This window comes from Lynx rufus, unplaced genomic scaffold (genome assembly GCF_022079265.1).
Source record: "Lynx rufus isolate CCGP_SWC_20201006 ecotype Redwood Valley unplaced genomic scaffold, mLynRuf1.p SCAF_21, whole genome shotgun sequence".
Taxonomy (NCBI): Eukaryota; Metazoa; Chordata; class Mammalia; order Carnivora; family Felidae; genus Lynx; species Lynx rufus.
In genome coordinates, this window is record NW_025814836.1 from 642283 (window position 1) to 657925 (window position 15643).

Here is a 15643-nt window from a genome sequence, read left to right on the forward strand (position 1 = left end):
CTAGCCTTGATAATTTTTTCAACTATCGGTATTCAGCCCAAGACTCAAAGTGTCCCCTCTGCCCATCTCTAGGGATCATTCTCTGCAGCTCCCCCTTCACCTGTATTCTTGTCATTTTAACCTACTTATAGCTGAACTGTCTCCTCAATTCAGCAAGACCTCTGGGCTCTATTTGGATTCCCCTTTCCTGTGCTGCATCCTGGAAGCTGCTTCTAGGCAGTAAGCTTGGGCACTTGTAGGGCTTCATTTGTTGCCCTTCTCAGGGGTCATAGCCCTGGGCTGTTGTTGTCCAGTGTTTGAAAACAGCTGTTTGATGTATTTTGTCTGGTTTTGTAGTTGATTACAGCAGAGAGGTAATTCCTAAACAAGTTAATCCTTCAGCGGCAGAAGCAGCATAGGCCTTCCTAATCTGCTTTTAATCTCATTCAGAGTTCTTAATTATCGATAATGTATTTTTTTGATTCTAGAATTTCCATGTTTTTGTTTAAATGGATTTTATTGAGTGCAGTTATATTTAGTAAGGTACATCTATTTTAAATGTTTAGTTTCAAGTGTTTTGGCATTTTTTTTCCTTCCTTTATAGTTTCTTTGCGTCTTCCCTTCCCTCTGGGCTGGCACCCCAGCATACCCATGGGCTGCCCTTCCCCTGCAGTCTTGGATATAATGTCACCAATAGCATGTGGGTTATGGCTTCCCAACTGCCTACCATGGAGCCAGTGACACAGCCTACAAGGTGGTGGGAGAGCAGGATCTAGCTCACCATGGACTGAACATTCATATCTTGACGAGGAGAGATAAAGGAACTAGTATTTTAATTTATTTCTTTTTTCTTCCCTCCTTGGATTGTTGATGGTTTCTTTTTGCAAACCTAGTAGAAGAGCCCCACATGCCTAGTGAATGTGCCTAGTCAACAACCTGCTGTATCTGCTATTCACTGTGGAGTAGGGCCTTTTTCTGTAAAGGGCTAGATGGTAAATATTTCTGTGAGCCGTGTGTTCTTTGTAACAACTACTTACCTCTGCCATTGTCATGCCACACATAATATATAACAAGTATGTCTGGGTTCCATTAAAGCTTTATTGATACTGAAGTTTGAAATAATTTTCGTGTGTCACAAAATATTTTCCTTGACTATTTTTCAGCCATTGAAAAATGTAAGAACCATTTTTGGTTTGTGGGCCATATGAAATCAGGTAGTGGGCCAGATTTGGCTTGTGGGTTAGGCCTTAGTTTGCTTACCCCTGTGGTAACGTGCTGTGTCTTATGCTTCATGTATTCCCTTGTCCCCCTTTCCCCTGCCTCTCACTGCCCTGGGCTGACATTTGCCAAGTAAAGTGTCAGGACTTTATTGCCCAGGCTCTCCTTTTTAGGACAGTCTGTGTCTATATTTCTATTTTTTGCATCTGCTCTTGGTCTGTTTCTATTGTCTTCTATACATTTTTTTTCCATTTTTCTGTCACATTATCTTGCCTTATCCATTATTATTTTTGTTTGAGTTCCAGATAACTGTGTATGAAAAACTATTGTGATGATTTGAGGCTCTGGCTCTGGGTGACAGTTTCCTCCTCTGGAGGGGAATCTATCAGTCCAGTTGCACTAGCAGTCCCAGGTCACTGCAGAGAAGTTGAGAACTGAGATGAATCAAAACTGGGCTTCTTCCCTAGGAATGCCATCTGCTCCCACTTCACCCCTACTTCTCGTGTGTGTGGGCCTTCGAGGTTTTGCTCAGAGCAAGGTTTATTTACTAGGCCTTTACCCCATGAGGACCCTGGCTGCAGCCTGTCCCCCAGCAGCTCTGCTCAGCTATTGGCTTAGTGCTGCTCACAGAATTGGCAAGTGCCTTTTGGGGAAGCAGACTTAGGTTCTTTGGGCTGTACTTCTCTCTTGGGTCTCAGGCCTCCTATTCCTGGCTGCCTGATGTCTTAAAACAGATGTACTTTATGTTTCTATCTGACCTTCCTTGGCTTACTTTTTAAGTGCATTCTCTCTCTGTCTCTCTCTCTCTCTGTCTCTCTCTCTTTTTTTTTTCTTGGTATCTCTAAGCTCTAAACACCAATGTTATTCAACTGGGACTGCATCCAAAGACATTGATGCAGTCACCTTGTGGGTAATCCCAGTGTGCAGTTGGGGTTGAGGATGTTGGTTACTCTCTCTCCTTGGACGTTGGCATTTCCTCCAGGTCCTGATCCTATATCACACTTGCTGATGACTCTCAAATTTGGATCTCTAGTCCTGAACACTCTGTTAACATCTGGATTTGTATTTGCAGTGTGTATGTATGTATGTGTGTGTGTGTGTGTGTGTGTGTGTCTGTGTGTCTGTGAGTGTGCATATAAGTGTATGCATGTGTGCATGGAGAGAGGATCTCGGTGTTCATGTTCATAGTTAGTGCAAATCTCAGTGGTTAACACTGAGTTAGTTCTCTCTCGTTCTGATTCTATCCCTACCTTTTTTTCCATTTGTCTCATCTGTCTCATTTGATCTGAAATGTCTTAAGTACTTTACTTTCCTTGTCTTGGCTTAGGCTGTCATCCTTTTTTGGGGTGACTCTTGGCAAAAGGCTCCAAAGTTATTTTCTTTGTTTCTAGTTTCTTCTTCTGTCTCTATCCATTGCACTGATAGTGAGTTACGCCTTAAATGATGATCATTTATTCCCTGGACCACCTAAAGATGCCGTGTAACTGCTGGAGGCACACATGAGGCTGGTTAATCTGGCTCCTGTTTGCGTCCCAGGCTTATGTGGCTGTGTGGAAGCTGGACTGAACCCCGGCAGTGTTAGCTGCCCTCCTCTTACCTAAACGAGTAGATGGGCCAGGCTTTTCCCTTCCCTTATTAAAACAACAGGGGCGCTGAATGTTTGTGGCTCACTCTTTAGGAAGGAGTTTCCTTTTCTCCTTGCCAGTTGATACTTTTATCTTTTTTTCTTCTTTTAATTTTTGTAAATGTTTATTTATTTTTTTTGAGAGAGATACAGTGTGAGCAGGGGAGGAGCAGAGAGAGAGGGAGACACAGAATGTGAAGCAGCTCCAGGCTCTGGACTGTCAGCACAGAGCCTGATTCAGGGCTCGAACTCACCGCGAGATCATGACCTGAGTTGAAGTTGGAAGCTTAACCGACTAAGCCATCCAGGCGTCCCAAGAGTCATATATTTTCATTCTAAGTGTGTTTATGGCAGTTATCTTGTTAGTGAGGTGAACAAATAAAATATGAGGGCTGAAAGAAAGCTGTTGCTTCTATGAAAACTAAGTTGGATGCTGAATTGGTTTTCTCTTGCTGTATAACAAGTCACTGGCCACAAATTTAGCACCTTAAAACAACTCATGTTTATTCTCTCTCTGAGTTTCTGTGGGTTAGGAGTCTGGCCACAGCTTAGCTGGGCCCTCTGCTTTGGGTCTAATAGGCTGCATGAAATCAGGGTGTGGGCCATGGTGTGCTCTCATTGGTGTCCTCTTTGTCAGAATTTAGTTCGTTGCAGTTGGGGGACTGAGTCATGGGCTCCTAGATGCTGCCCGTCTGCATGGCAGCTCATGGCAGTTTGCCTCTTCATGGCTGTAGAGAATGTCTCTTCTGGATGGCCCCACACTCTTCAGGGCTTACACCTGATCAAGTAGGGCCTCTAGGGTAATCTTCTTTTTTATTAACTAGAAATCAACAGTTGTGGGACTTTAATTATATGTGAGAAGTTCCTTCATGTTTGCCATAGATGGAAACAAAACCTGGTCACAGGTGTGATGTCCCATCTTATTCATGGGTACCCACCCAAACTCAGAGGGGATTACACAGGGTATGTATGTACTAGGGGAAGAGGATCTTGAGGGCTTAGACTTTTGCTTACCACACATGCCTTGGGTAAAAGTGAGATGCTGAAAATATTATTTGTACAGGTTAGGTAAAAGAGAACTCTAAAGGATTGGGGAAAAGGTCCTGAAAATCTGGAAGAATTCTAATCTGAGATTGCCCACAAAGTGCCCTTTAATTCTTGCTCCATTTAAAGAGTTGGAGACTGGAAATAGTGGATGCTTCATGAGGGTGGTGCATGCTGGAATGATGACAAGGAATGAGTTAGTGGACTTGTAAAAAAAAAAAAAAAAAAAAAAAAGGCCCTGGCTTTTCTTTAAAAGATGGCCAAACAGGGACGCCTGGGTGGCTCAGTCAGTTAAGCATCTGACTTCGGCTCAGGTCCTGATCTCACAGCTTGTGAATTGGAGCCCTGCATCATTCTTTGTGCTGACAGCTTGGAGCTTGGGGCCTGCCTCAGAGTCTGTGTCTCCCTCTCTCTCTCTCTGCCCCTACCCTGCTCACACTGTCTCTCTCTCTCAAAAAATAAATAAACATTAAAAATAATAATAATAAAAAAAGATGGCCAAACAGATGTGTCTGTTTTAGTGTAAAGTGTCTTGTGTGTATGATATGAGGGCTTCTGTTTTCAATGGGTGCCTTCTCTGGGTGTCCACCCCTGTCCCTCATTGGCTGCTTGCTCTGGGAAGCCTTTTCTGACTCCTAAGTACTGACAAGTGAGAGTTATTTTTGTTTTTTTTTCTTTGAATATTACCATGGACTCATGTGTTTTTATTTACTTTTGCAGTCCACTGCAGTTATGTATTTTGATGCTCAAAATTGTTTTAAATTTGGTCAGTGGATTCCCCATAAGTCCTTAACCAGCTTTTTTGGTGCAAACACAAAATATTCCAGGCTCATCTTGTTGCCCTGACCCTTGAATTTTTCCTAAGAGCCCAGATTTTGTTCAGTGGGAAGTGAGATTTAAAAACTGATACATGGGTGCTGGGAGTACTTATTGCTCTCAGAGTATCATTGATTCTAGGTCCTTTCCAAAACGAAGCACATATATTCAAATATAAATTCATATTGAGATTTCCAGTTCAGTTTGTTCTTAAAAATGTCCTTGATTTTATTTCTTTTATACTTAAAACATTCATATCTAGTAACACTAACATAACTGCTGTAAACACGTTTTATTATGTTAACAGTGCTGTATCATACAATATATATGAGGTAGTTTTAAGATTTTAATTAAAGTCAATATTATGATTATTGATAAGACCAATGAGTAGAGTTTAAGATATTTTTTCCCTTAGAGTATATTTGACTAATGATGTATAATTGAAAAGGCCCCTGAGATGCTTTTCTTTGTGATAAACGTAGGTTAATTTGCTTGTTACCAGTTGTAGATTTTGCCTTTTTATGTTGAATTTTAATTTTTGAAGATCAAAATCATTGCTCTGTTTTAGAAGTAAAAATATATAAAGTTTATTCAAAATCTTTCATTCGTCTCTACTGCCCATGTTCCTCTCCTTGTCTCCCTGTAGATAATTATTATTATTTGTTTCTGGTTTATCTTTCCAGAGTGCGTATGTATGTGTCTTTTTTCTTGTGTCTTATGCAAAAGTTAGCATGGTATGTATACTGTTATGCACTGTGCCTTTTTCACTTAACTATATTTTTTGGGATGATTTTTATTAAATGTTGATGATTGAATAAAAAAGAGGAAATGAAAATTTTTAAAAAATCATCTAATTCTTTAAGAATTGCATTGTGAGTATGATCATTCTGTAAGTTTATTATTTATCGTTACCAGCTTGCTTTCACACGAGATGGGCTCTGTGGCCTGTGGAATGAAATGGTTAAAGATGGAGAAATTGTATATACTGGGACAGAATTAAACCAGAATGGAGAGCTTCCTTCTAGAAAAGGTAAGGACCTTTCACTAGTAGTTTTCATTTTATAAAGACCTTTATAAATTGTAGTTTATAGAAATTTTGGAATGTGCAATGGGAATATGAGTACCTGAACATAACTCTGAAATTTTGTTTTCTCTTTGGTGATTGTTGTCTAAATTACAGTTAATTATGAGCTACCTGGATTTCATTGTTCTTTGTAAATGAAGGTCTTTTCATTGCAAAGCTACCTTGCTCTGCTGTCCTTCCCCAGTTAATATTTCTTCTTTTAAGTTTTACAATATATCTTGTCTTGTCAAACTATAAATAGTAATTATTATAAGAGTGAGGAGATACAATTACTCCTGAAATTTTTCCTATCTGACTCTTCTATGGGAATATATAAAATACTTTTTGTAAGCCTTTGGCCTGTGGACTGGACTTGGCCCCTTATTTCATTGTATCTTGTATTTTTTGCAGAGAAATACCAGCAAACACTCTTGTTTAGGCCTGTTGTTATGAAAAGTCAACAAGACTCCGTCATTTAGTTGTTCTCGACCTTGGCTATGGCTTAGAAACTTTTGAGTCTTTAAAAAGAAATGGATGCCTGTACCCACCCCAGACCTGTAGAATCTCAAAAACCCACTTGAGATCTACTGCTGAAGTTGCTGAAGTTTTTTAGTCCCACTATTTGAAAGCCATCAAGGTGGATAAAAATATTACTTTGGAAAGTAGTTCTTACCCTCTTTGTAGAATGAATTGAGATAGTGTCCATTTGAAAATACACTGGAAAACATTGGTATATTTTTTTGGTTACAACAGCTAGAATTTTCTTTTTTTCCTGGCATTTCATTGTGAAAATTTCCATACACCCAGAACAACTGACATATCTACATAGTGAGCAGTTGCAAACCCCACAGATCCTACCGCAAGTGTTTCTCTTCACTTGTTTATCTCAGGGGTCCGTGGATCTCCATTCTTCTGTCCATTGGTGCATCTTACCTGGCTCCCTTACTTCATGCATATCATTTACTTGATTGAGTTCAGTTTAGCTTTTTCTTTCAGTAAAATATATGCATAATGAAATGCGTATGTTTTATTATTCCACAAGTTTTGACAAATGTAACTTGTGTAATCTAAACCTCTCTCAACATTACTTCCCACTTAGAAAATTCCCTTGTGCCCCTTCCTGGCCCCTCCCAGACCCCACTTTCTAGATGCAGACATGGGTCTGATCTTTCTTTCTGTTGATTAGTTTTGCCTGTTCTAGAACTTCATGTAAATGGAATGATGTAGTAGTTTGTTCTTTTGTGTCTGGCCTCTTTCACTCTGTAATTTATTAATAGTTTCAGTGGTTCATTACGTTTAAAAAAAAGTTTCCCATCTCTTCTTCCCACCCCTCCAGTCTTTGTTAATGAATTAAACAATATTTCCCCCAATTTTTTTTTTTTTTATGAAACACTCATTCTAAAAGATGCTCTGAGAAAAACTATTTACTTGGAAAAATTCAAAGTATATTTCTGATTATATTTGATGAATATGTTTTCTTCTTTTGAAAGTCATATAGTTAGAAAGCAAAGCATAATTTTTTTTTAATGTAGGTCCCAATTGAATAGTTTTTTGGGGGATCATTTTTTTGGTATTCAGTAAAAGTTTCTATTTTAGGTGTGGCCTGATGTGTGCTTTTTATTGTTAGAAAATACTTTTTTCACGGATAGGTTTATATCTATACCAAATTCCATTTAGAAGACTATGTATGGGGCACCTGGGTGGCTCAGTCAGTTGAGCGTCTGACTTCGGCTCAGGTCATGATCTTGCGGTCTGTGGGTTCGAGCCCCGCATCGGGCTCTGTGCTGGCAGCTCAGAGCCTGGAGCCTGCTTTCGATTCTGTGTCTTCCTCTCTCTCTACCCCTCCCCTGCTCATGCTCTGTCTCTTTCTCTGTCAAAAATAAATAAACATTAAAAAAAATTGAAAAAAAAAAATAAAAGACAATGTATGTTGATGGTATTGTAGCTGATTATGAGGAAAATACAGATTAGAGTAGAAGTTCTTTAGATACACAGTATTCCTTGTTGTATTTTCAAAGATTACTTTCTTTGGGAAAGGATCAGTTTCTTTCTTCCACAAACAGCCATGCTAGGATAGGTTTTTATTGTTGTCAAGTTTGATTCTTTCATGGCTTATTTCTGGGAAATAGTGGCTTCAAATAATTTCTATTTCCCCTGGAATAAACTTTATTACTTTCTTTTGCAATCAGATGTAGAACTTGCTAGTCCTACTGTTGAGGAAAGAAAGCTGCCTCCCATATAGTACAATTTTTTGTTAATTTTTGGGGATATTCTCCCACAAAAGACAGGCTGGATTATGGTCTCATACTTTTTCAAGTGAATGTTTCTAATTAACACCCTATGTGGGGTTGTTTGTATTTATTATTTTGAGGGAAAGCAGAGGAGGGAATAGGATATTAAAACAAGAAAGTTAAGAGGCTACTAAAAGATATGCCAAGCTTATTTTTTATATTTGGTTAGGGCTGGCCTTGTATGAAGATTTAAGCATGAGCTCTTTAATTTATTGTAAACCTTTAGTCTATGCAGGTAGTAGAAATATTAACCAGTACTTTGCTTAGCTGCTATATTTTTTCTTGAAAGTATTTTCTCATTATTTCCTTTTATCTTCAACTTTACCAACAAACGGAAGCCACAGTTTGCACAAATAACAGGGGAAGAGCTGGAAATTGAAGCGAGGCCTCTTGAGAAAGTTTCGCTATTTCTTTTATACTACAGATATTATTTATTGACACCAGGATCAACTTCTTGTAGTTCCATGGAGCTGATGAGTTCATGTTGTGTATAAGTGTGATAATTGTTTTGAGTGTGTGTATGTGGGTGTCTAGTCAGTACTCTTTATGTGTTTTTAAGAGCTCAGAGATTATTTACTTGAACATGAATGTTTCCATTATATCCTATGCTGATTGGCAACTTTCCTCCTGTTTTATAACTTTTCTTTGGAGTTGTAAAACATTACATGTGGGCTTTCTCCCACAATAATTCATGATTATTTGGGCAAAAAAAGGGTATGAGCAGTTCAGGGGTAGTGTTGGCTGAAGTTTGAGCAACAGTTATGGAGACCTGGTCTGGGTTTGAGGGATGGTGGTGTGTGAGGTTATGTAGGAGAAGTGGGCACTGGCCTCCAGGTGGAGGACTGTGGAAAGCAGGACTGGCAGTGGATGTGCAGGGGCGACAGGGAGCAGTGAGCAGGAAGCAGCAGAAGTGTGTTGTGCCAGACTGTAGTGAAATGTACTCTTTTAGGTGCCCTGCTGCATCTAAATACTGGGAAGTATGCTTGTTGATGCAGTGGACACATTCCCTGGGTGACATGTTTATACTTTGAAGTTTGAAAGCCACTGCACAGAGGGCCATGAATATTAGGAAAATTAAAGAAGACTCTGTCCTCCTGCGGTGGGAACTCAAGGAATTAAATCCTGATTCCCTAGCCCAAGGAGTCTCAACCTCTGTTGCTCATTAGAATAACCTGGAGGGCTTGGTTAGACACCCATGGCTGGCCCTTCCTCCAGAGTCTCGAATTTCTTAGAGTTGGGATGGGGCCTGGGAATTTGCATTGCTAACATGTTTCCAAAGTCCCAAGGATGATGCTTGCTTTTCAAAGAGTATGTCATGTTTGCTTTTAAGGCACAGTCTATTGCTTTGGGAGTTAGAGACGCAGAGGAAAGGAAAAGAACCTCCTCACGTGCTGCTTAGGAAATAAGAATATTAAAGAAAACCAACCATATTCCAAAGCAAATGACCACAATTAGATTTCCCTCATAAACTTATTCTGTTCTCCATAATTAGTTCTTGTTGCTTTGGATCTCGAGTCCTTTATGGAAAGCGTAACCCACCTCTGGGAGTCTGCCTGGTGTCTACTGGCAGGGGTGATGTCAGCTTCTGCTGGAGTCTGTTCCCTACAGGATTAGTAGTTCCACTGAGGCTCTGTGTTCTTGTTTATTGAAGAACCATTTCTGGCCTTCACCTTTGGAAGGAAGCAGATAAGACATAAAGCTCTGGTTAATTGATTATACTTAGCAACAGTATCAGAATGGACAGGAGTAAAATTCTTGGCGTGATGGGCTTCGTGGCTGTGTGTGAGGATTTGTTTGTTGTCCACCCTGGGGGTTAGAACATAGCAAGGGCAGCGAGGCATGGATGCATCTCTAGGGTCTCTCACTGTCCTGGGAACTACAGAGTGTTTGTTCATATAACATGCTACTTGTATGAAATTAGGCACCTTAATTTTCTCTTTTTGATTTGCTAGCTCTTCCCATATTGTGGGCCTAGAGCACAGGGAAACTCTAATGATAGTGAGCTAATAAAGAAATAAGGAACATCCCAACTCTACTTAATTTTATGTTCGGCCTTCCTTTTGCTTGTGAGCATTTCATCATGAATTCTGTGGTGTGGGAGCCCATGTTTGTTATTCTGGTCATCTGAAAAGTGCCAAAGACCATTGGGATGTAAAAACACCTTGACAATTTTTAGTTCAGAATTTTGAGTCTGATCCTGCGAAGATGGTATCAAACAGTTTCCACAGGAATCTGACCTGGGCTCTAGAGGGGAATGTCTATGCTCTGACTTTTCCCAGCTGGCATGGAGAAGTGGTTACAGAGAGGAAACCCAGTCTAGTAGTAAAGGGCTCACACTTTTGTTTTTTGATCAACTTGGTAAATTCTGACACATTTTTACAGATTTTGTAAACCAAGGCAGATAATATGTGAATTTGAATTCTATGTGGAAAAGTGCTACTTATTTAGTAGTAGAGATTTTTTTCTTTGGGACAACCAATACAAAACAAAGGGGTAGCAGAAAGCAAACATATGAAGAAAACGTAATAGGGTGGTTCAAGAAGCTTCCAGGGAAGGTCCCTGAGATCAGGTGCCAAGGCCTTATGCCTTGTTCACATCCCCTCACCCTGCTATGCCTTCACATTTACATTCCTCACCCTGCCTGTAACAACTCTATAATGGCTATGACCCGTGGGGACAAGCTCTGTTTTTTCACCATGGTATGTACTCCCACCACCAAGCAGAGTGCTAGCACACAGGAGGGATCCCATAAATAAGTAATCTGTGTTGTGAATTAGTGAGTACTTTCAGCTTCAGGCCGAAGAGGGGTGTACAAATTCCCCTAAGAAGGATGGGACACAGAAGATAAGTGACCTTTTATGTATCATTCAAGTGAATGCTTTGAGCTTTTTTACTCTGCTATCCATCCTTCTGAGTATTCTTCCTTAATTTCTCCATCTTTTAAAATCCAGTTATTGGTTTGATCATTTTTTTTACTGGAGAATGAAATTTTCCTGTTAAATGAACATAGGTATCTTTTTATTTATTCTGAACTCTTTAAATTGTAAGGGTGCCATGTTACATGTATTACATTACTAATAATGAGCTAGACATAAGAGATAGTTGCACTGTATCTTTATAATGCAAAAGAATATTGGGGCACCTGGGTGGCTCAGTCAGTTGAGTGTCCGGCTTCGGCTTGGGTCATGATCTCATGGTTTGTGCGTTCGAGCCCCTTGTCGGGCTCTGTGCTGACAGCTCAGAGCCTGGAGCCTGTTTCAGATTCTGTGTCTCCCTCTCTCTCTGCGCCTCCCCCGCTCGTGCTCTTGTCTCTCTCTCTCTCAAAAATAAATAAACATTAAAATTTTTTTTTAATAATGCAAAAGAATATCAAGGGAAATTTGAATGACCACTTCTGTGTTTGTGTTTTATTTATTTATTTATTTATTTATTTATTTATTTATTTATTTTTAATTTACATCCAAGTTAGTTAGCATACAGTGCTGTAATGATTTCAGGAGTAGATTCCAATGATTCATCCCCTGTGTATAACATCCAATGCTCATCCCAACAAGTGTCTTCCTTAATGCCCCTTACCCATTTAGCCCATTCCCCCCACCCAGAGCCCCTCCATGTGTTTATGTTCTATTAGAAAGTTGTCACGTCTAATCTCTCTTAAAACTGTACTTCTTTGTAAGAAGAAAAAAATTTCAGTGTCATACAAATACATAATACAGTATCTTTTTTTAACTAGTATTTGATTAGTTGGGACCCTTAGTGTGATGGTTAAATTATGTATCAACCTTGCTGGGCCATGTTGCCCAGATGTTTGGTCAAATACTATTCTGGATATTTCTGTGAAGGTGTTTTTTGGATGAGATTCACATGTAAATTGATGGACTTTGAGTAAAGCAGATTACCCTATAATGTGGGTGGGCTTTATCCCAAGCAGTTGAAGAGCATGAATAGAAAAAAGACTGACCTTCAGCAAGAATGAATTCTGCCTCCACATTTCCTTTGGATACAAACTAACATAACTGGTTCCTGTGTCTCCAGTCTGCCAGCCTGCCCTGCAGATTTGGGGCTTGCACTTCTGTAATTGTATGAGCCAGTTCCTTAAAATAAATAGCTTCTGCCTCCCTCTTTCCCTTTCTCTCCCTCTCCTATACATTCTTTTGGTTCTCTTTCTGTGGAGAACCCTCACTAATGTGCTTAGTTACCCATCGTTTTCTCCTACAGTCAATCAGTCTGTCTGTCTATCTATCTATCTATCTATCTATCTATCTATCTATCTATCTATAGTTTATTTTTTGAGAGAGAGAGAACGGGAGAGGGGCAGAGACAGACGGAGACAGAATCCCAAGCAGGCACCAGTCTGTCAGCGCAGAGACTGTTGTGGGGCTTGATCTCATGAACCATGAGATCTCATTACCTGTGTGGAAATCAAGAGTCGGATGCTTAACTGACTGAGCCACCCAGGCGCCCCTCCTGCAATCTATTTTTCAGAAGCAATTGATAGTGAACAAGATTTCTTAAAGTTAGTGATTAAGGTAAAAACAAAACCCAAGTGAACCTTCTCGGATGGTGAAATGCTGATTTTCCTGATGGTGGCCCAAGACTGTTACAGGTATACCCCTCCTGCTGTGTCCCCCACAGAAGTGCTTTCTGACTCTAGGCTGCTGCTGCCCCTGGGTGCCAAGCCTTCACACCTTGGCACTCATCCTTCTGTAGGTCCTGGATATAGCAACTTGAATGGAAATCACTTTGGATGGTTTGTAAAAACTTCCTCACTGTAACTGGACAGGAATGTCTTAAAGTCCTGAGGTCATCCAGTCCTAGTTCCACTTTCTTTTTTTTTTTTTTTTTCACTCTTTTAAAAAAATCCTTTTTTTTTTTTTGAGAGAGAGAGCACACACGTGAGCAGGGGAGGGGCAGAGAGAGAGGGAGACACAGAATCCACAGAAGTCTCCAGGCTCTGAGTGGTCAGCACATAGCTGACCCCACTGACCATGAGATCATGACCTGAGCCGAAGTCAGACGCTTAACCAACTGAGCCACCCAGGTACTCCCCTAATTCCATTTTCAGGGACCAGGTGGCAGAGGTCTCCCCCGTCAGTGGCCTCTCAGGTATATGGTCTTGGAAAGTCAGCTTCTCCAATTTCTCCTTCTTCCCAGCTTTCCATGATTTGTGATGTGTTTGGGCAGTTTGTGTTCTGTTCATTTTCTCTCTGTAAACTTTTAACCCTGCATCCATAAAAAGGAGAGCAGACAAATAACTGAAGCGAATGTGATGTTGTCTCTGAACTGGTCATGCTAATTCTTATTGTTTCAATTATTCTTCTCTGTTGTTTTCTTAACCTCTAGTGACTTCATTCTGCCTTTGCTGTTGTAAATGTTCTCATTTATGCCCCTGAGAATAAAACTAGAGGTATGCTTAGTGATACTTCTTGTCTGCTTCCTGGTGACTGTCAAAGCTTTCATTCTGGACAAGAGATTATATGACCAGTATACCCAGTTTAAAATGATCATTTTGTATTCTTATTTGTAAAATTTGTAGAATGGTATAGGTCACACGTTGGCAAATTTTCTGTAAAGGGTCAGATAGTAAATATTTTAAGCCTTGTGGACCATAACTATGAGGTAAGTATGAGACCCTGCAGCTGTTGTACCAAAGCAGCCAAAGGCAAAACTAAGCAAATGGATGTGGCTATGTGCCAATAAAACTTTATTAACAGACCAAAATGTGAAGTTCATATAATGTTAATATCACAAAATATTATTATTCTTTTGATTATTTTTCAGTCATTTAAAAACATAAAATCATGGGGTGCCTAGGTGGCTCAGTCAGTTGAGTGTCTGACTCTTGGTTTTGGCTCAGATCATGATTCCAGGGTCATGGGATCGAGCCCTGTGTCACCCTGAGCATGGAGCCTGCTTGAGATTCTCTTTCTCTCTCTCTCTCTCTCTCTCTGACCTCTGGCCCTCTCCCCTACCCTCTTTCTTTCTCTAAAAACAAAAAGTAAAATCTTTTCTTAGCCTTTGGGTCAAACACAAATTGGACTTGGGCTAGAGTTGGCCCCTCGCTCTGTCAGTGGACCCCACAGTGGAAACCCAGGGCCTAGCAGTTAGAGCCAACACTGTGTTCTAGCCCCAGCTCTGTTTCCCTGGCTAGGACCTACTCTGGGAAGCACAGTTTCTACATATGTGAATGAGAGACAACAAGGCCTGTCTCCGTGAAAGGTCGTTTGTAAAGCTTAAAAAGATTAATATTGTTTGGCTAGATGCCAAACTATGTAGTATACATTGGTTTATTTTCATTTTTCGTTAGCTGTCCCCCCCCTTTAATATCCTGCTTTTTGGGGTATCATTTCTAAAATTAAATGTATCTTGTTTCTTAAGATACTACTTTGTTCTCATACTTCCCGTGTTATTAGGTTAAAATAAGGGGCTAAATAAATCACTTATTTAAATTAGTGTTTAGTTTCTCAGGTCAAGATAGAGGGTTATCTACTGCAGATGCAAACTGTTTTCCCCCTATCCTTAATACATTTCCTCATGTCTTAACTGGCCCAAGGCCATGTCCTGCTCCAGCTTTCAGGACCTAGCTCATTGCCTGAAAATGCTTCTTCCAGACTCTCTTCCAGCTGTCTTCCCTGGTCCTTGATAAGTCACTCAGGACCTTGCCAAAGCCTGATTTGTATTGATTAGTTATGTATGTGATATATATTTTCTAGAAGTTTTTTAGGGCTATAGAAGGTATCTTTTACTTTTGTATAAAAGTGTTTACCATGGTACTTTGATGTGCTGGGTGGTAAATACATGTTTGTTGAACTTAATTGAAATTTTACTGTAATTTTAGGGAAAACCATTTAAACAATTTTTATTTTTAAAAGTACTATGGTGCAATTTATTCCTTTTAGATGTTCAGTTCAATAAGTTTTAAAGACATATATAGATTCATGTAACCATCATTGTGATTACGATTCAGAACAGTTTCACTGTCCTTAGAAAAACTCCCTTGTGTTGTTCCCTTGTGTCACACATTTCCCCAACCCCTAATCCCTGGCAACCACTCATCTGTTGTCCATCACTGTAGTTTTGCCTTTTTGAGAATTGTCATATAAATGGAATTATATGTAATATAACATTTTGAAATTGGCTTTATTTACTCACTAGTTATATCTTTAAGATTCATCCAAAGTGTGTGCCAATAATTCTTTGTATTAGAGTAATATTCCATGGTTTGTACCACAGTGTTTATTCATTTTGGTTGTTTCTATTTTTTTTTTTTTTGTAATTATAATCTGCTATGAACATTCCTGTACAAATTTTGCATGAATATAGTTTCCATTTCTCTAGGATAAATACCTAGAGATGTATGACTGTTGGGCTATATACTAAGTGTATGTTTCACTTCATGCAAAACTGCCAAATTTTTTTTCACAGTGGCTTTATTATTTTGCCTTCCCTCCAGCACTGTGTGTTAGTGCCTGTTGTTCTGTATCCTTGTCAGCACTTGGTATTAACAGAACTTTTAATTTTAACTATTCTTATAATTATGTAGTAGGAGCTCATCTTGGTTTTATTTTGCATTTCCTTAATGGCACGTAATGTTAAATACCCTTTCAT

At 39.6% G+C, this 15643-nt stretch overlaps 1 protein-coding gene across 1 annotated transcript in view; it reads left to right on the forward strand.

The window, feature by feature from the left end:
* The window catches only part of HERC2 (HECT and RLD domain containing E3 ubiquitin protein ligase 2), a 274285-nt gene that overhangs the window by 7061 nt on the left and 251581 nt on the right, over positions 1-15643 (forward strand). The window contains exon 4 of the mRNA XM_047086559.1: positions 5597-5711. Coding sequence (XP_046942515.1) covers positions 5597-5711 — 115 coding nt within the window. The remainder of the gene's footprint in view (positions 1-5596; positions 5712-15643) is intronic.